This window comes from Rhodamnia argentea, chromosome 8 (genome assembly GCF_020921035.1).
Source record: "Rhodamnia argentea isolate NSW1041297 chromosome 8, ASM2092103v1, whole genome shotgun sequence".
In the NCBI taxonomy this organism is placed as follows: domain Eukaryota; kingdom Viridiplantae; phylum Streptophyta; class Magnoliopsida; order Myrtales; family Myrtaceae; genus Rhodamnia; species Rhodamnia argentea.
Window position 1 is genome coordinate 28,805,770 of NC_063157.1, and position 21,836 is coordinate 28,827,605.

Here is a 21,836-nt window from a genome sequence, read left to right on the forward strand (position 1 = left end):
GAAACTTTTTTACTCTGTAATGGAAAGAGTTTCCGATTGAATTTGAGTGTAAACAGATCAGCAAGTCAGCAACCATGTCGCTGCCCAAACCCAACCCACCCCCATCTCGCGCCGTCGCCTTCGTCGCGCTGGCGCTCTCCTTCACCCTCTGCTCGTCCTCGCCGTCCGCCATCCTACAATTCACGGAGCACAACCCTCTCCTCGCTACCGAGCGCAGGTTCCAGATCTTCATGCGCAAGTACGACAGGAGCTACTCCACCCGGGAGGAGTACTCCCGCCGCCTCGGCATCTTCGCGGCCAACCTGGCGCGGGCCGCCGAGCACCAGGCCCTCGACCCCACAGCTGTCCACGGCGTCACCCCATTCTCCGACCTCTCCCCCCAGGAGTTCGAGAGGCTTTACACCGGCGTCAGGGGTGGCGGAGGTGGCCTAGGTTTCCCTGAATGGCGTCTCCCCGGCGGCGGTGGCGACGGAGGAGGAGGTGAATGGATTGCCGGAGAGCTTCGACTGGCGAGAGAAGGGAGCTGTCACTGAGGTCAAGAAGCAAGTGAGTGTTTCTTTTGTTGACGCAAATCGGGTAGCCTGGTGTTGCTGTGGTGTAGTGGTTATCACGTTAGTCTTACACACTAAAGGTCCCCAGTTCGATCCTGGGCAGCAACATCAATTTGCACAAATTTCGCTTGAAATAATGTCTTTTTTTTTTTTTTTTTAAAACTCTCTCTCGTGTTTACTCTTTTCATTTTGTTGTCACTTTTCCATCAACATATCTAAAGTGGGAATTTGCAGGGTTCATGTGGTTCTTGCTGGGCCTTTAGCACTACAGGAGCTGTCGAAGGAGCCAACTTCATCGCGACCGGGAAGCTTCTCAATCTCAGCGAGCAGCAGCTCGTCGACTGCGATAGCACGGTTAGCTCCTAACTCCGATTGAAAGATCCAAATGCTGTCGAAGAGAAGTCCTGTGAAATCAATCGATTGGTATTGTCAATTGTACGCTGAATTAGTTGCCGAAATCCTTACTTCGACTCGTATTTCTTGTCCTGGGATTCTTTTTTTTTTTTTCCGGTTCAAAGTGTGATTTGTTGGACAAGACGGCGTGCGACAGAGGCTGCGGCGGAGGTCTTATGACGAACGCGTACAGGTACTTGATCGAGGCGGGCGGGTTGGAAGAGGAGAGCTCGTACCCTTACACCGGGAAGCGCGGGGAGTGCAAGTTCAAATCCGATAAGATAGCCGTCCGGGTTGTGAATTTCACCACCATCCCCGTCGACGAGGACCAGATAGCGGCGCATCTGGTTAAGCACGGTCCCCTCGCAGGTTCGGAATTCCTGGAACCGTATTAAGCTCATTTAAAGGCAAAACTATAGGTCTCTCACATTAGTAAAATGTAACCCACATTGGTGGTATTGGTAGGTTTTTTCCATGACTAGCACGGTTCATGTCTGATCGCAATCTGATTATAATTTTCTTGGAAGGTCTTCAAATTTACTAGGATGATATTCCTGTTATGGGCTAGGAATTGTCTGTATGCTATGTCTCTTTCGAATTATTTCAATTGTCAACTTGATGAGTGAACTCACTTGGGCCCAGTGGCCTTGTCGAACTGGCTGTGTGAACAGCTTCATTGATGAGTCCTTGCTTCTGATCACAGTGGGGCTGAACGCGGTCTTCATGCAAACCTACATCGGGGGAGTCTCGTGCCCGATCATTTGCGGGAAGAGGTGGGTCAACCACGGGGTGCTCCTCGTCGGCTACGGGGCAAAGGGGTTCTCCATCATCAGGTTTGGCGACAGACCGTATTGGGTCATGAAGAACTCGTGGGGGAAGCGCTGGGGAGAGCACGGCTATTACCGGCTTTGCCGGGGGCACGGGATGTGCGGGATGAACACCATGGTTTCCGCGGTTGTGACCCAGGCACCGGGCTGAGCTTTGTGTTCATTTCTCTCCTTTTACACTTGCTACCGAACTCCTTTGTTTTAACATCTCGCATGCGCACTTTTAACATCGTCCTCCATCCTTTTGAACTGTCGTATCTTGAGCTTCATCGCTATAAATTGCCGCTTCCATCGACGGCGAACTTCCCCGTGCTCTCTCTCCCACCAGACGAATAACTGCGACGACAATCTCCTCCCAACGATTGTGTGGAACTCATGAGATTCATCTCTTGAGAAGTTTCATCAAACGCCAATCAACATTGGAGGTCTACCAATCAATCATGAGCTTTTGACACTGAAAAATGTTGAAAGAGAGAGAGCGAATGCATATTAGGAATTTTATAGGAAATGAATCTGAGCTTGGATGTCAAAATAATGTAGAATTTCAAGATTAGTTTAGATAGGACAGACAGAAGCTTCATAAACAAGTAATGACGCATAAGGACATTAGAAATGTCAAAGATTTCGTATAGCGCTTGCTTTAGTGTCAAAAGTTTCGTCGTTCAAGATTCAAATAGGAATTGAAATAGGAAAAAAAAATTGATCACTTAGGAGCTTTCGACGATAAATTCTTGACATGTTCTTTTTATATTAAAAATGAGTTCCACGTGGACTTCTAAGGCCATTGGTTTGCCTAAACGACATCGCATGAACATTCTCTCAAAATAGATAGTGGTTCGTTCTTTTGTGGCTTGTGTTTTGTTCTATCCACTGTTCTACCCATCCTATAGAAACTTTTAACACAATGTTAGCGACTAATCTCATTTTCTTCATGACTTTGATATGCGCTACAAAATGTTAATTAAGTTAGGAAACAACTAACTAATTATTAAAGCTTAAGTCCACGTCCATCCTACTTGGTGCTAGGAAATATAGCTAGTTATGTTCGTATAAACTGAAACATCTGCCGCTCGATTATTTACGTTAGAGCGTTGAGTAAAAATGAGAAACTAGAATCTAACTTAGGAACTTTAAACGTGTTCCGAATGGAAGAAATGAGAACTTTATATGCAAAACATCAAATGCTTTTTGACTTTTAATTCTCCTCTATAGAGTTAAGAAACAATGATGAGTTGGCATGTGAAAACGATGGGCGACCCAAGTAATTGTGGAGAAAGGGTACCAATCATGAAGTGTTCATTTACAAGTGTTGGAAATATTGTTTCACATCGTTTGATGGCTCTAAGTGCTCTTTATATTTATGTGTTCTTCCTTCACTTATCAATTTAAATTTTTGAATAGAACTTTTTAACATAGTATCACTTTATTAGAGCCGGTGCTATCCCTCTCGTGATGATGCATACAAAAAATAACTAGCGACTATAATCGATGATATTGAATTGTCAATACGATCCTAAACCTTTGTCCGAAGCACCGCCATGTCGCCTATTTTCGCCCGAAATTGCCGAAACTATATACGAAGAAACCTTCAGTTCAATTGTTGGGTTAGGAGTCTTAAGATCAACATTAGCTATTGCCAACCGCTATGGTTGGAAGCTTCGTTGATTGGATGCCAAACATGCAAATTTGCACATCAAAGTTGCCCCCCCCCTTTCCAAAAAAAAAAAAAACTCCTGAGAAATCGTGAAAATTACTATTAAGGGTGCACTCATTTCTCGGAAAATGAGCGATTTGAAAAATATTTTTCGAAAAATGATTTCTTATATCGTTTGGAAAAATTAGTCAATAGAAAATGTTTTTCGTAGGTAATGAAATTCTTTTCATTCATTGATTTTTGCACTTGAGCAATTTTTTTTTTTCAAAAATAATTACTCATTTTTTCCAAGGCATCCTAAGTTTGTAAATTCAATGATTATTTGTATACTTTTGAAGCAAGGTTAGAATACTGCTAGCATGCGGCACCTAACTCATCATTCAAAGCTTTCATCGGTGCGCCAAGAAAACACATAGGTCGCGGAAAAACCCCTAGCGATGGGCCATCCCAGTCCCTCTCGCCACCTCTGTGCCTTTCGATTAATCTTCAATGCCTCTCTGTCGTTCTCACCTGCCCGTCACAACCACCGGACAACTTCTGCTGATGCAAGTCGAATGATGTCCGCAACGACGTTGTCGGATTCTGACATGTCACCGCCACTATATCGTTGCCGTAGCGGGATACCACGCCAACGTCGATCGCCACGTCACTGTTGGCTGTCAACGTTAGCACTAGTTGATACGTCATCAAGATAATGTCGGCAGCAGTGATTGATACGTCATGGAGATAACATCTGCAAATACTGACACGTGCCCGTCCACACTAACATTGTCTTGACGTGTCAATGCTGACTTGCCTCGTTAGTGTCGTGCAGCGCGATACCGCCTTAGGTTCATGTCGAGTCATCCGCCACGTCGCCGAGCCTCTCTGTCGGTGCACAGTCAGCACCCAACAGCGTGCGACGTGTGGCATTCGCTAACCATCACTGCCGACTTCGGCATCATCGTCCTGTGACCTATGGAAGCTAAAAAAACATAGAGAACCCTTGTGATTATTTTTTTTTTTTGTTTTTTTGTTTTGGTAAGGTAAGAGTGTATTGGACTTTTCAAAAGGGTAGGTACAAGTAAAAATCGGACACAAAATTCATGAACCATGATCGGCATCATCGGTGCCGGAGATGGTTCAATGGTGAACTGGTTGCAAAAGTACATATCAGCGTATTGGACGCATGTATCCAAGACAAAGCCAACCAAGAGGGGAACAAAAGCGGCTAAACATATTGCCGAAATAGAAGGAAGCAACAATGCAGAAAGAAAGAGCATAAAAGAGCTAAATACAAGGGAACCGGGGCATAAACAAAAGTAACAGCAGCATAAAAGGCAGCCTCAGCTGGAATAAACTCCTGAGCATCGAACCGGTAGTCATCAGGATATGGAGAGGGACCAACTGATGTAGCAACGAATGTAGAGGGAGTCCCACCTCTAAGCTAGATCATCATAGAACTCCCAAGCAATAATAAGCATGCTCCAAAGTCGGGAACCCAAAATGGTGTATCACGTGACTGGAAACCTCAGAAGAAAACAGCCTGTAAGAGGTGGGATATGCTTCATTCCCGTATAGAATAGCCACATAGCTATGGTCAACAGCCGATGGGGAAAGCATGAGAAGATCGAGCAACTAGCAGCAACCGAGCATGTCATTTGCATATCTAGCAAGTAGTGTACAAAACTGGACCATGCATGGTCTATAGGAAATTCAGTGATTATTGATACCAGCGATATGAATTTTGTGCATCCGAACACCTATCTGTCAAGTAAGTCATTTTACACCATAGTTGCTCGAAAAGTAGAATTTACAATCATATACTGAAATAAATGGCAGCATCACAAATTAAAAGTGAGAGAAATGAACTTACTGGATCAGTTGGAGGAGAGAGAGAGAGAGAGAGAGAGAGAGAGAGAGAGATATGGAGGCTGTGCCAACAAGCGATTGAGGTTGGCAAGTGTTGTGGCCGATGGCGGTCGGCGATTTTGTAGAAAGAGTATTAGTATTACTTCGATATTGATCACGTAAGCCCAACTCACATCAACCGTTGAATTAGGCGGATCCAATGGTTGATGTGGGTTGGGCTCATATGCACCAGGTACAATTAATATTATTCCGAAGAACACACATTCCTTCAAACCATGTATAATAAAACATAATATGAAAGAATTGTAATCAATGTAAGTGAAAAATCGCAAAATTTAATCTATAAAAATAGATTAAAACACCGTATGCAATTTTTTTTTTTGATTGGAACCATATGCAAAAAATTTTCCGATATATTTTCATACGTCATTGTTAGGTCACAAAAGTGGTTTTAGAAAAACGACTTTTGTTAGCACAAGATGAGGTTGAAGCCTCGTTCTTGATGTCGTCAATTTTCACGAGGTGAACCATCAAGGGAAACCTAATGAGTTGCTGTACGGGAACAAAAGTTTCTCTTATGAGACAATTGCTCGCGCTTAGTATGAATTCTCACAGGTCCTATCAATTGCTACTTTGAAGTTTTAACTTGAATTATCTGAACATGCAAATTAATTCATTTAGGAGTTGCTATTAATCTATTACTGGTCGACTTGGGTTTAATCGTGGAGAACATTTTACTTCTATGAATCAGAGAATTCATTGGTACACTTGGTTATGCTAGATAAATTTAATGCCCTTTCGGCACTATTTCTCTTTATTTTAAAGAGATTTTGCAAGCGGTCTTGGCCAGTTTTAATCCTAGTCCATTAAAATGTGAGAGAGGATCATGTGAATGAACAATCAATTAATTAAACACTCAATAAATCCAAACAAACAATAAATTAGTAAAAATAGGGGAAAAAACCTTAATGACTCAAGCAAAGCAAGAGCAAAGCTCCATTATCATCCAATATGGTTCCTAAAAATATTCAATTCTAGATTAGGAAACTAAGCGAATGCAATATGCAGAAAATGCAATGTTTTTTTTTTTTTTGTGGAAGCCACTAGTCCGGCGGCCCGAGTGTACTGTCATTATTTTTAACCACCCCATGATATTTCAATTAATGAGTGTTTTATGCAAAACACGCGGTGATAGTGTGTGGATCTATAGTAAGAAATAAACGACAATCTTGTCGGACAGTAAAGAAAGCATTCATTTTTTTTTCTTTTTAAAAAAATTATATCTCCTTTGTAGGAATGTTCCCTAAATAAATGTAACGTAATATATAAATCCACATATCGATATTCACCACATCAAAAAATTAAACAACGGCAATAGCGAATCCTATCTCAGGTGTTAAAAGATCGAATTCTCCATTATATCCAATGATTCAAAAGGGAAAATACCTGTATGGAAAAACGCCTAAAAACTCACCAAGTCAAATCAAAATAGAATATGACCAAAAAAAAAAAATCAAAATAGAATAATTATAGTAGAATAATCCAAATTGAGATTAGTTTAGGCAATTACCAAATTTGGACATCGACCTAACGATGACTGGCGACGAGGTTCACAATAACGACAATGGGTAGACGATGATCAGACAGGACATGGCAAGGAGTGCTTGGCAAGGATTGGTAGCAAACAAAAGGTTACGGGTCTGAGAGAGGCAAATTTGAAGAGGAAACTCGCTGGAAAAGGTCTAAATGATCACCGGAACCATTGAGTTTGCCGGAAAACCTACCAAAAATTTAGTGCAGTCGCCTAAGCATCAGGAGGGAGGCCCAATTTTATGTTCTCACGAGCTTACTCCAGATAATTCAATTACAATAAGGGCCTCCGTAATTAAGTTCATTAGCTCCGAAGTAATATGCAATTCATGTGGGCTTATAATAATGCTCCTAATATGTAAATGCGAATTAATAAAATTTTTGTTAAGGGGTAGGGTTCGATATCTAATTTCAATGCAATAAGTGACTAAGTGGATCACCAAAAGTTAGGTGTCTAACCTTGATGCTTTCATATATTTCAAAAAATTATCCAAAAAGTCGTAGAATTATTGTGTGGCGGTCAATTCAATCATCAACTTGTCAGTTTTGCTAATCTAGTCCTCAAACTTTTGACAAAATTCCAATATAGGCAATCTCCATAGTTTTTTTATATATGAAATAGACAGATTTCTCCATTTCCACAAATAAGTAGAAGTTATACCATTTGAACATGCTTCCAAAAGGTGAGATCATATGCTCAAATCTCTCAAGGTCTCTAATTGGTCTTCTCAAGTATGATATACTTTCAATAATTCGATTTAGTGTGTGGAAAAGAACCAGGAACCGCCTTGCCCCAAACCGGATTGGACCGGCCCAGAACCGGTGGTTTCTAAGGGAACCGATAGGTACTGGTCTGGTTCTCGGTTCCAAGTGTGGAACCGCCCATCTGCTCACTCAAACCAGACCGGTTATATATAACTTAGGATTCTTTTTAAACAATGAAAAATACTAACTCCCTAATCTGAAACTTGCTCATCTCGTCTCTAACTCTCACTCTCTCATTTTGGTCTCTACTCGCTCTCGTCTCGGACTCTTAGTATCTCACTTTCACCTCGGTCTCTTCGTCTCCGTCTTCGTCTCTTGACTCCCATTGACTCACGGCCTCAACTCCCATCAACTCACGGCCACGCCTTTGGCCGTTCATCACCTCTCTCTCGTGCTATCGGTCATCTCCATTTGCCATAAGTTCAAATCCATAATCTTCAATCTACTCACCAAATCTCTAATTTTCAATCTCCATTTGGTCGGTGAAGCTTGTTGAGACGAGTTCCATGGAGTCACCCGATCTTAGACAAGCGGTCCGGTTCCCGGATGGATCCGTGGAATCAATGAGCAGTTCTCGATTTCAATTTTTTGGATCAGATCCTTAGTGGGTGGTTCCCGATTCTAGGGTGGGAACCGCCCATCCAGACCGTGCTCACCCTTACTTTGATTCTTGGACCAAACCTCAACCACACATTAGGGTGAGCATCACATCATTTGAAAAATTGGAAAGTGCTCTCACCTGCCAACTTAACTTCCTAAATAAGTCCACAATTGTCATGTATTTGGCATCGACTTCCGCGAACGGTCGGTGCAAGGATCTTTTCACCCACAGTGAAATAAGAAATCGAAGAAACACCGAACATTTTTCATGTGGGTGGTGTCGTAACCTAAAAATCAGATTTAAGCTAATAGATTATCAGGCTAATTTTAATGACTAACATGATACGGACTCTCCCAAGCCCTACCAAATTGCAACTTTGATTAATTAGAATGATTTAAAATTTGGAGTCGCCACTAACCATTTTTGGTAGGTTGTTGGTTAGATACTTAAATAAAATAGCGGGAGAACTATTTTATTCCTACGAACCAGAGATTAAGGATTCGGGGATTTGGTTACATTAACTAATTAAGCTAATGCCCTTTCGGTACCTTAATTCCATGAGATGTCCTAAATCGACGACTCAAGCTTGATTGAATTTAGGCTCAAACGAGGTGTTTTTATGTTTTCATTTATTTAGAATGGATGCAATGCATGACATGCAAGACTAACCTATATGCAAAAATTAACTAATCAATTAAAGCATGCAAGATAACATGGCATTAATTCGTATATGACGTAAAATGCAAGGCAATCTACTCTAACTATGCATGACATAGATAACGAGGGTGGCATAAGAGCGAATATGCAATCAATTAGATTCAACATGCAAGAACCGTATGCGAAAGTTCATGCTTAATTTAAAAGACATGCAATTTAAATTAAATGACCCATGCATTAAAATTAATTAGCCTAAGATGAACGAATCCAAACATGTTTTCTATATGACGTGCGAATGACATGGCATAATGACAAAGCGAATATGACATGTCGAAACGTAACATATAAGAGACAAACATATGACGTGATATAATAATTAGACATATAACATACGAGCGATAAGACGTGCAAACATATGATATGCGAGCTTGGGATATGCAAACATTAAATGCGCATATGTGAGATGCTAACATAAGACATGTGAAAATATGATATGCGAATATGCAATATATGAAAAAAAAAAAATGATGACATGCAAGCATGAGATACGAGCATGCAATTTTTTATTCAAGCAAATTAACCATGCAATTAGACTAACCTAGCGTGAATATCCTAAACATGGTACTAAGGACATGCAAAATGACATGGAAAAATATAACATGCAACATGGACAAGCAAATATATAATATGTGAAAATGTGACGTGCAAAAATGCGACATTGCAGAATGAATATACGAACATGCGAATGACTATGGCGTATTAAAAAAAATGATATAAAAATGTAAGGCAAGCAAATATGACATAGAAAGTGAACATGTGACATGCGAATAGATATAATATGCAAGACAAGAATTTACGCCTAGCCTATATGAAATGCAACATGTGATTTTCGGAAATATGATGTATGAATGTGCGAATTTTGAAAAATATGGTAAATGATGCAATGATATTCAAAACATCACATGTTAATATGAGATGATGCAAAAATATGCATGAATGACATGAGATACGGCAAGATATGCAAGATATATGAAATATGCAGAATATATGACGTGAGATATGGATATGCACGATATACGAATGATATTTTAAAAAAAAAAAATATGGAATGCAAGATAAGATATTCAAAAATATGCAATGGATATGCAAGCATAAAATTCGAAAATGTGTATGAGGATGGCATGTGACATTCAAGATGTACATCGAATCATACAACACAAGATGAGATGACCTTTTTCATTCATTTTCCTTTGAATTCCCGGGCCAAGACAAGATATGCATGAAGGATTTCATTACTCAATTTTGTCCCAGATTATCAAATGAGATAAGACTCGTAAGAAACCTTGTCTTACTAAAAAATTCAATAGATAGGACTTTCTAAGAAAACCATATCTTGCTAAATCTTTTAAGGAACTTTAACATTCATGGGATTCAATCGAAAATAAAGATACCATTCGAGATCAAAGAAAATCCTTATCCACGAAAGGATAACAATCAAGAGAAAGAAATCGCGGATATCCATCTTCATTTTTTTGAAAATTAAAATACTCAAAATCTAAAATTGGCTGATGAAGATAGCGAATTGGATCTAAATGGCAATAGATCAAATTTGCTAACTTCCCATCTTTACTAAGTCGGAAGATCGTACCCGAATGGCAACGGGTAAGATTGTTCAACTTGACATAGACGTTGCCTATTAGGAAAACGATTTTCCTAATTTAGATTTAGATTTTTTTTCAGAAAAATATGCTCGAACTTGATATCTCAATCAAATATTCAAATATCCACATGGATATTAACTTATTCAAAAATAGGCAATGATATCAGGAAATCAAAATTAGATAAAATTTTACCGAATCTTGAATATTCACTTAATGATTTCCTGTTTTGAATCGAGACTGGACCGGTCGACTCGCGGCTAGCAACGGTGGCCGCTGCGGATTGGTGATGGGGGACTTGCAGCTCATAGTAGGAACTCGCAGCTTCGTTTGCGGCTGTTCAAGTGGAGTCGTCACAATGACACCAACTACGACATGGACTTCTTAGGAACTTTGAGGAGTAAATCGCGAGAGGACACCTGTGAGCAAAGAGAAAATAATTTTTTGGGACTTGTCAAAGCAACTACCGGACGCGTTGCATGACCGAGGGATGTTCAATGCTTCGTGGATATTCAATTAGACTAGTTCCCCGTGTTTGACGAAATTCTTCATAATCGTCCACCGCTCAGGCTTTCATCTTTAGCCAAAGATCTTTTCCCTCTCTCTTTCTTTTATTCTACACGTGGAATCTGTGAGCAAAACGTGGGAAAGTGATAAAAGAAATAAAAGAACAATGAGGAGGCGCAAATATTGTGAAACTAATGAAAGTTTAGCTCCCCTTTTTTGTCCTTTTGTCTCCTTGTGTTACAGCCTCGGATCTCTCTGTTTCTTTTCTTTGACCACCGCCAAATCCAAGTGGGTTGATTTTGATCAATTACAGAAAATAGTGGGCTCTATTGTATGTGGCGTCCTACAAGACAACAAAAATAAAAACAAAGGACAAAAAGTAAATCCAAATAACCTCGCAAAAGGAATGAGATACACCAAAGCTAATCCGAGAGTGGCGAAAATTGCTGGTATCGTTGGAAATTATTCGCCGGCTCGAGATCTCGTTCAGAATTGATGGAGTCGTCGATTCAATGTGTGGCTCAAGCAAAGACTGTGGACGTTTCTCCTAGTCTCGGAACACATGCATCTCTAGTGTGAAGAACTTGTCTTCTTTCCCTTTTTCCCTTTGGCTTTTCTTGTGTGTACAGATCTTGAAGACTCCAAATACCACCGTTCGGATCTGCCTCCCAATTCTGGCTGTGTGTCTCCTGCAAGGAAAAGGAGAAAAATTCCAACAAGGCTTCTTGGGATCAAGGCATCCTCATGAGCGATGGGCGTCCCAGTGCTACCCTGTACGGAGAATGTATTCTCTCTCTAATGGCCGTGTATTATCATATAAAGTGGCCTCCTCCTCGTCGTGTTGTGAACAAGCTCCCTATTTATAGAACAAACTAGGGTTTCACGACTTTCGTTTAATTACGAAGTAGTCCCTTAACTTCGTGTAATCGCAATTTGATCCAGAGACAAAATATTCCATTTCATAAAGTCTTTTTCTCAATTAATGAGCATCCTTAATTAAAAGGCTTTTTCCCAAATAAAACATTAAATGGGCTGGTTTAAACTCAAATTAGACCTCAAGACCTTAATGAATTTTTCGGAGTTGCCGCCTAGCTAGTCGAATTCTGCTCTTTGAGCTTTGGTCCACCGCTCTTCGATTGGAATCCATTTTTCACCGCCCATCCGATTAATGTAAATGCAATGTAATGCAATATGATGCTAAAAATAAATATGAAAAATGATTTGATTATTTTTGGTAGGAATTAAAATTAATTCCTAATTTTTATGCAAAATAAATGACTAAAAAGATAGTCAAAATTTAGGTGTCAACAGGTGGTATCCCCGAGCCCACGTGGTTAGATGTACTAATTTGACTTGCCTCGAACGACTTTGCACGATTAATAAAAATTAACGTTGTCGTCTCTCAAAGGTGGAAAAGAGCTTGAACGCACAATATCATTCTCTAATTAGTATATTTGGCCAAATAGCATTGGAAGTTTACCCACATTATTCACGTTTGAGTTGGAAGAGACAAACTGTCATCTTCCTTAAAACGTCTTTGCACGCCTGGGATTACGCTTAATTAATCAAGCCAGCTGTTGCACAATCTATGTGGTCTTCCCATTGGGTGTGTGTGTGTTTTTTTTTAACAAGTTCTTTAAATTTTTATAACAACTTTTTTTTTATCATAATTCCCCCCATAAGGTGCAACATCAGCATCTAGTGGGCACATCACATCTCCATTAGATGCTAAAACAAAAAAATAAAAAAAAGTGAGAGACTCCTTTATTCCAAAGGAAAACTAAAGTTTGATTAGCCTTTATGGTCTCCCAAAGGAGTCTTCAAAAATTTCCTAACTTTTTATAAAGTCTCGTCACCTTTACCCATGTCCACTTTTTAATACAGGGTGTTACGTGGGGAGAAAATATTGGGTACCCGCCGGGTGCCAGCACAGTTTTACCCAGGTTGATTCATTGAGCGACGCGTGTTTAATGGGGCCCAAATTTAAGATTTTTCAGCAAACCCTCCCTCACTCACTTTCTCTCTTCCGTAAACACCCCCCCACCTTCTCTCTCTTCATTTGCCTTCTCCGATGCTCTCTCTTTCCTTCAGAAACAGAGGCCGAAATCTTCATGTTTATGCGACTCGGTCTTTCCTTCTCATTCACGCCTGCGATGACGCACTGCTCTGTGGTGAAGAAACCACGCCACCGCCTCGTACATCACCTTCGCCGTCGTCTCCGACGAATCACCAAGCGAAGGCAAAGGAGTAGCCCTAACAAAACACTGGGAACAGTGAATTCCTCCATCGACAAGGTCCAGGAACTTGTAGTACCTTGGGTTTGGATAGGAGAGAGAAGAAGTTGAAATTAAAGGGAGACTCTTGCTTGGGCTCGCCGACGGAAAAGCGTCTTCCCACATCATCTTCGCCAATGCACCTCAGAGATAGAGAGAGGGGCCTTGTGCGAATATATTTTTTTTTTTCTAAATCGTTCGCGAAAGAAGAAAATGTAATAATTCAGAGATCTTTTCTTTGATTTTTGTTGCCATGTATGAATGTGTTCATATTTTCTTTGCGATTCGATTCTGGGTTTATATGGATTATGGAAGTCGGCCTTTCCTTCCACTGAGATCTCTGCAGAGTAGTCGACAGAGGCCGAGATCTTGGTACGGGGGAGTAAGAAGTCGGCGGCATGCCGGAGATCGAGCATCTCGCCGCCGAGCTTATCTGGTGGGGGGCCGGGGGGAACCGTGGGAGGTGGGTGAGGAAGACAGAGGAAGAAGAAAGAGGAAGGGGTATTTACGGAAGAGAGAAAGTCAGAGAGGAAGAGATTTCTTAAAAGTCTGAAATGTGGGGCCCATTAAACACGTGTCGTTAAATGAATGGACCTAAGTAAAAATGTGCTGGCACCCCGTGGGTACGCAATATTTTCTCGTTAGGTGGGAAGTAGATAATAGTAAAATAAAATAAACAAATAAATAAAAATGAAATTGGTTCATCAAGTCAACAGGTATGGAAAGTAAGTCAACATTTGTCAATCATCTTCAATTCCTTATAAGCACCAACACTGTCATTGGATCCTCCGATAACAAACCATCGGAAAATTCCTCTCCAGCCTCTAGCTAGTTCTTACTCATGGCTGAAAGGTATGACTCTCTCTCTCTCTCTCTCTCATTGTCTGAGCTCATTCTCTGCAAATATTCCTTCTCTTGCTTGCCCACGGCAAGAACAGCAAGCGATTTACAGATGAAGAGCACGTGGACGAGAAGAAGTACTTCCAGAAGGTGCTTGACGACGTCGTGAGCCTCAACTCCCTCTTCACTATCGCAGTTTTTATCGGCCTCTCTTTCGCCCAGCCAGGCCAAGTTCAGAGCCTCAACGATGACCCCGGTTGCCACTCGGACGCCAATTTACGGAAGCGGCTCGTGGGCTTTGAGATCGCCTCCTTCAGCTGCTTCATCTTTTCCGGCGTCCTCGTGAAGACTGTCAAGATCTTCCTCTATACATCCGAGAAGCAGGATGCCCTAGACAGAGAAGAGAAGGGAAACGAGGAGCCCCACAACTCGGAAGAAGAGAAGCAGAAGGTTTACCGCAAGGGGCCGAGCCTCATCGGGTTCTATTTGTCAATCTATGGGACCATGCTCGGGTGCCTGCTGCTTCTCCTGGCCATGGTTGACGTCGTCCAGATCAAGCTTGGCCGGCTCTCATGCCACAGCAAGTCCACATTGACCACTGTCTGCGTCATGGTTGTCATCATCGGCCTTAGCCTGCTGATCTTCTTCTTTGCAGTGACCAACGGCCTGAGGATCGCCGCCGTGCGAATGAAAAAGGACAAAGAAAATAAACAGAGCACCGAGAAAAAAGGAAAAAATATAGGGAACCTTGTAAACGTGTGACGACAAGAGGTGAGAAGTTAATCAATCGGCAATCTAAAATATGCAGAACCTATCGTGTTACGTACACCCAGTGATCACGTGTTTTATTGGACGTAGGTCTGTGTTGTGCTTGATGTGTCGCAGGTCCATGTATGCCATGTTTTAAGTGACGGTGTTATTCTTACCTTGCATTCCATGTTTCTTGTGAGTCTTTGAGTGATTTTTATCGAAAAGTGACTTGTCACTCCATTGTCAATCATGATGAAAGTTCGATTGTCCTTTTCCAATGACATTTGAATTCATCCATTGAGTCGAAATTCATTGAGAAAAATTCTCCTAAATATTGTGTGACAAACTCAAGCCATACCTATGAACAATTGTCCCAATCCGTTAGAGCATATAAAGTTGTTTCCACATGGGACTCATATCTCAAGCAATATAGATTTCTTCCCAAGTTGTGACGGCTTTAACTCATCAGAAAATAGTCACTTGTGAGCTGCAAACCAGAGGAATGTTCTAATATGTTGAGGTCCACTTCCAAATCGTGGGCCATATACTATCAGACTCTTTGATTGTTTGCTTCATTGATTATCTCACCCGCTGACTTAGCAGAGAAAAAGTTCGCTTCTGCCATCTCCCACGAAAGAGTATCTTCCCCATCAAAGGCTAGAGGAGGTTTGACAGCCCGAATGCGGAAGATTACATCTTTAAATTAGTCAATTCAAGAGATCTAAAACCAAGGCCACCGCATTTCTTAGGCTTGTAGATGGACTCTCAATTCAAAAGGTGAATTCGATGTTCGTCGCTTGTGTGTCACCATATGTAAGCACGACGATTCTTTTGAAACTATCGACAATCATGAATTGGAACTTTAGTGCACTACACGTGACAGATAGGATAGACATAACCACGACTCGGGAAACATTGACACTTTTCGATACGCGACCGATACGTGATCAACAGGTGTCAGAGCACTTTGGACACATCGGCGGCACGTGACTCTAGCATCCCGACATGCTATTTCGACATCCATGGGTCAATTTTAAACGTTTTCAAAAAATTAGGAGTCAATATGTAATCTATCACAATCTATATACTTAAGTCATATAGCCACCACCCTAAAATTGATATACCCAGCCTAAAATATAAAAAAAAAGAAACAAATTGTGAATCCCTTATAGAAGAACCAGAAGAAAGTCACCGCTGACATGATAATTTATCATGTATATACAAAATTACACATTCAATATACAATGTGTCCCAACGTGTTAGAATTCTCTATTTTTTTTTTAGAAATGACGTGTTAGCATATCGTGTCGCGTCGCATTGCGTGTCGGTATCAATGCAACTTAGACGACAAACCGAGCCATAGTAATTCGACCAGCCATTGACAAGCTTTAAGATTTCCATCCATTGCCCTCTTATTCTGCCGTCCAGTCAAACTTCGATGTACTGTCAAAGCATATCCAAGCTCCATCGTCAAATCAAACTCCGGCATAGTTTTGGGTGCGTTGGTTCATTATTTTGGTAGAAATTGTGCTCACCAAGCCATTCTGTCGAGTCAAACTTTAGCTTGATTTACGTTTGTATGATTTCATCCAAGTTCTTGTGTATTAATTTCCTTTAAATTGTACCCATCGAGCCTTTCCGTTGAGTCAAACTCGGGCTGGGATCACGTTTGTGTAATTATATTGGAATCTTTTCATAATTCGCATGTTGATTTTCTAACTATCTGGATCTTTCCTATTCGGAATCACCACATGACTCTTTATCACATTTACAAGCTGAAGAACAAATTTCGGTGAAAAATATTTTGTCATAGAAAAATTTTGGCAAAATAGTTCCAAACCTGTTTTTGGCGAAACAGTTCTAAATCTATTTCTTGGCTAAAAATTTATCCAAGAAATAGAATATTGAAAATATTTTACCAAATGGATTTCTATTCCAAACCTGTTACCCGTAACAGAAAAAAAAAAAAAAAAAGAAAGAAAGAGAAACCTAATGATTATAATTGGAGTCTTTAGAGACTTGGAGGGATTTGAGCATATGGTCTCATCTTTAGGGAACATTTTAAAATTGTATACCTTCTACTTATTTGTGGAAATGGAGAAATCTATCATTTCATATTAAAAAATATCGTGGTTGCCTATATTAAAATTTCGTCAAAAGGTTGAGGATACTATTAGCAAAATTGAAAAATAAATAATTGAATTGACAGTTGTAGAATAGATTTAGGACTTTTTGGATAATTGTATTAAATATAGGAGAACATCAAGGGATGACAACTAACTTTTGACGATCCACTTAGTCATTTATAGAAAATTAAGATTCGACCACGACCCCTAAACAAAAATTTTAATAACTTGCATTTGCATTATAGAAGCATTATTGCAAGCCCACATGAATTGCATATTACATTGGAGCTAAAGGACTTAAGTAGGGAGGCCCTTAGCCTAATTGAATTATCTGAACTAAGCCCGTGAAAGCATAAAATTCAGCCTCACTGCCTAACACCGAGACGATTGCACTTAATTGTTGGCAGGTTTTCCAACAAACCGAATGCTCCCGGTGATCACCTAGACCTTTGTCGGCGATTTTCCTCTTCAACTTTGCCTCTCTCAGACCAGTAACTTTTTGTCTGCTACCAATCCTTGCCAAGCACTTTTGATTAGGGGTGTCAAAATCGAACAATATTCCCACACCGAAACACGAACCGACCCGAACTTTCAAGCATGTTCGGTTTGGGTCTTGTTCGGATCGGGTAATCACTTAAATTCAGGAAATTATACAGATTTTGGGTCATATGTCGGGTCGGGCAGTGTTTCGGTTAAGGTATATTGTTCTGTTTCGATACCCCTTCCAACGGTGGTTAGTTGATGAGTTCTGTATAGTTGGTAGCTTTCCTAAATTCAAAGTTCCTCTGATTATAAGTTATTGTTGAATGATGCAACTTGATTTCCTTTCTCCGCTCATTTTATATCTCGAAAATGAAATTTCATTCTAATATGCATTAACATAGTTTGTGACTTGAAATGCTTTGATTATGAAGTTTTCTGCTTCATTCCCGCTTCTGAATAATTCTAGTAGGCATGAGAATATCTTGTTCTTAAACAATAATTCGGATTAAATTGATACAAATGCAAAAGGTATGGACTAAATTAGTACAATTGCAATAGGTTTATGACTTTTTTGGCAATTTCTCCATCATACCTAGAACCTTCAATTATGTAGCTTTTGGACTGACGACTTTGTTGGCTTGATTCCAATAATATTATTCAAAAATTTGATCATGTTTATTGTATGAGTTCCCTCCACGAATAAAAAGGAGTATACCCGTTTTATCGCATTAGTCGAAGATTTTCAAATAGAACTTGAATGTGATTTGGTTCACATGAAGGCATTTGATTACATGCGTCATTGATGAGGTGTGTTTCATCCTTCTTCTTACGTTAGTTAATGCATAGAAGAACACGTAATCACGCCTATCCATATATATTATAAGAAATCATCAAATGTTTTTTTTTTTTATGATCCAGAATCCGCCGGTCGTAATCGAGCTTCGCCCTTTCCGATGGCGACTATACCTGGAGGGAAGCTGGCCCCGCAGCCCACCAGCAAGGGCCCCTCACTTAAGTCCGAGAAATGTGTTGGGAGAGTTTCGAACCCTTGACTGTGGCTTACGCCGGCGGCAAAGGGTTTGATTCTCACCAAACACGTCATGCCCGTGGTGAGTATCAAATGTTTTTTGGCTTTTAGTTTTTTGCTTTAGAATTAAAAAAACAACAACAATGAGTTGATGTGACAAGAAGGTTGACCCGATTAATTGTGGAGAAAGAGGCAACCAATCATGACGTTTTCATGGAAGTGTTGAAATATTGTCATACATCTCTTAGTTTCAAATATTCTTTATAGTCATGTGATTTTTCTCCACTTATCAGCTTAAGCATTTGTGTTGGATTTTTTTAACATGGTGCAAGAGCCATTGCTATCCCTTTTTCCAATGTGCGTTCAACAAATCACTAGCGACTATATTTGGCAGAATTCTCATCAGCCAGCATAATTTACTAAATAAGTCCCAGTAAAATAAGAAAGTGGAAAAAGACGAAGCATTTTTCATGTGGGTGGTAGCCCTGAGCCCACACAGATAGATGTACTAATTTGACTTGCCTTGGAACGACTTTGCACGATTAATAAAGACTAAGGTTGTCGTCTCTCAAATGTGGATAAGAAACTGAACACACAATGTCATTTCCTAATCATCTACATTTGAGTTACAAGAGATAAACTGCCATTTTCCTTAAAACGGCTTTGTATGACTGACAAAAACTGATGTTATCGTCTTTCATCTCCGGAAAAAAAGATATAAACTTTCTCTTATCTAATCACTACATGTGGTCTAAGAGCATCGAGAGTTTCTATCCACATTATTCACATTTGATACGATCAATGCTTTTAACATAGATATGTATACGGTTAAATCGTCTTGTCCACATACATTACAAGACTCTTCCGGGGGGACGACGGGTACGGCTCTCTAGATTAATCTGAGTGGGACATGCTTGAATTTGACGATGTAATTTGTTGTGTCCAAACCAAGCCCTAAATTTCTCAACCAATCCCTTATGGACGAAGCATTGGTCTGTCATTGGAAGATCGCCTCCGATGGCTACGAGCGAATTTTTCAAACGAGTATCATTTATCATGTCAACTTTGATTAAGTTATTTCTAGAGTAATTGTGCGACACAAAGTGCTTTACAAAACACTCAAGGAGTAAAAGTTATGAGAGGTAACTGTTATCAAACCGAACGAGGCAGTGATTCTCATATAAGTCTACATTTCTCAATCATCATCAACTCCTTATAAGTACCAACACTGTCATTGGATCCTCCGATAACAGACCGTCGAAAGATTCCTCTCCAACCTCAATCTAGTTCTTGCTCATGGCTGACAGGTATAACTCTCTCTCTCTCTCTCTCTCTCTCTCTCTCTCTCACGCACACTCATTGTCTGAGCTCATTCTCTGCAAATATTCCTTCTCTTGCTTGCCCACGGCAAGAACAGCAAGCGATTTACAGATGAAGAGCAAGTGGACGAGAAGAAGTACTTCCAGAAGGTGCTTGACGACGTCGTAAGCCTCAACTCCCTCTTCACTATTGCAGTGTTCTTCAGCCTCTCTTCTGGCCAGCCGGGCCAAGTTAAGAGCCTCGACGATGACCCCAGTTGTGAACTCGGACACCGCTTCACGGAAGCAGCTCGTGGGCTTTGAGATCGCCTCCTTCAGCTGCTTCATCTTTTCCGGCGTCCTCGCGAAGACCGTCAAGATCTTCCTCTACACATCCGAGAAGCAGGATGCCCTAAACAAAGAACAGAATGGAAACGTGGGCCCCCACAACTCGGAGGAACATCCGAGAAGCAGGATGCAAGAGGCCGAGCCTCATCGGGTTCTATTTGTCAATCTATGGGACATTGCTCGGGTGCTTGCTGCTTCTCCTGGCCACGGTTGACGTCGTCCAGATCAAGCAAGTTCACATTTACCACTGTCTACGTCATGGTTGGCATCATCGGCCTTAGCCTGCTAATCTTCTTCTTTGCAGTGACCAATGGCCTGAGGATCATCGCCGTGTAAATGAAAAAGAAGAAAGAAAATAAACAGGGCAACTGAGAAAAAAAAAAAAACAGGGCACTCTTGAGAAAATATTGCGTACCTTCTTGATAAAGCTTACGTGGCCATTTTCACCATTCATTGTGCAACACATGGCAATTGTGGGGCCGCTTGTCAGAAAATTTTGAAACCGGCGGGCGTCTCTCTCCACTGTCAAGGGAAAGGCCGACCTACTCGGCGTGAGACACGTGTCTCATGGGACCCACCTGGCAGACCAAATTTGAAACTCTCGCTCACGGTCTCTCTCTCCCTCCCTCCCTTGTCTCACTCATGCGACGTGCTCTCTCTCTTTCTCTCTCTCTCTCTCTCTCTCTTCGCTTTTCACGCTTCGCTCTCTCACTCTCCCTCTCGACGTCCGCCGATTCCACTCTACTCTTTCAGTCCCTCCCGACTCAGAATCCAGAAGCCCTACTCTGCTCTCTCTCCCCATCTCATGCCCAGCAATGACTCCCTGCTCTCTCTCCCTCCCAAAGCGACTCGCGACCTAGCGGAGACAGCTCTAGTCTGTCCCGGCTAGGGAAAGGTGAGGGTGAAGTGCAATGAGGACGACACCATCGGCGACCTCAAGAAGCTCGTCGCCGCCCAGACTGGCACCCGGGCCGACAAGATCTATGTGCGTACCTATCTAAATGGGCAACTAGCTACATTGCTTCTGCGAAATGATTGGTTTATTGTGAAGTATCCCATATCCGTCCCTATTTATCTATGTGTGTACCTATCTAAATGGGTACACATTTGTGTGTTACATATATGTATGTATATGCATTAGTAAACTTACGAAGTGATGGTGTACACTAATCTATAGTCAGCTATGTGCTTTGCATTTTGATTTTTGAGCTAACATGAGATTACTTTTCGAATGTTGAGCTTCTAGCCTGCTTCACCATCTAATACAAGTTTTAGTACTTAAAGTGTTCTCCCAATCCCTATTGTTAACTAATGAAGTTCAGTTTTTTTCCTTTCTTTCTCATGCCGATTTACTCCTCTTTGGGTAACTGCTGTAATTGGCTACACCAGTAGTTTCTGGACTATTGCATGTTTAATGCTTATGAACTTCCTTAGGATTCTTACATCAATTGGTTGAGTGATACATTGTTCAGTTGATGAAGTTTAATTTTGCCGTGCTCTGTTTGGCCTTTTTCCCACTGGACTGATTTCTTCATCTCATATTTCATGGTGCCACCTCAACCAAGCAGTCCCTGCTGGAATATATGGTAGTTTCTCACTTGATTTCCGTAATTGGTATTAACTCTTGAGGATATATT

The 21,836-nt window shown here is 40.9% G+C and overlaps 2 protein-coding genes and 1 non-coding gene across 3 annotated transcripts; all 3 read left to right on the forward strand.

Annotated features, from left to right (window-relative positions):
• LOC115755294 (probable cysteine protease RD19D) lies at nt 1–1,975 on the forward strand. The gene is given in 5 exon segments (XM_030694616.2): nt 1–454; nt 456–546; nt 786–905; nt 1,070–1,313; nt 1,648–1,975. Coding segments are annotated over 5 exon segments (1,110 nt in total). The 5' UTR covers nt 1–74; the 3' UTR covers nt 1,923–1,975.
• TRNAV-UAC lies at nt 587–659 on the forward strand. The gene has a single exon. It is a non-coding gene; the product is annotated as a tRNA-Val (tRNA).
• Nucleotides 1,976–14,096: 12,121 nt separating the features above from the next.
• LOC115755314 lies at nt 14,097–15,124 on the forward strand. Its single transcript, XM_048284366.1, has 3 exons — nt 14,097–14,179; nt 14,266–14,848; nt 15,053–15,124. The coding sequence occupies exons 1-3, from the start codon at nt 14,169–14,171 to the stop codon at nt 15,122–15,124; spliced, it is 666 nt and encodes a 221-aa protein (XP_048140323.1). The 5' UTR covers nt 14,097–14,168.
• Nucleotides 15,125–21,836: the final 6,712 nt, after the last annotated feature.

Coding starts and splice junctions, on each gene's coding strand:
- LOC115755314 (XM_048284366.1), top strand. Junction 14,849..15,052: donor ACGGCCTGAGGATCGCCGCC/GTGCGAATGAAA, acceptor GATGTGTCGCAG/GTCCATGTATGCCATGTTTT.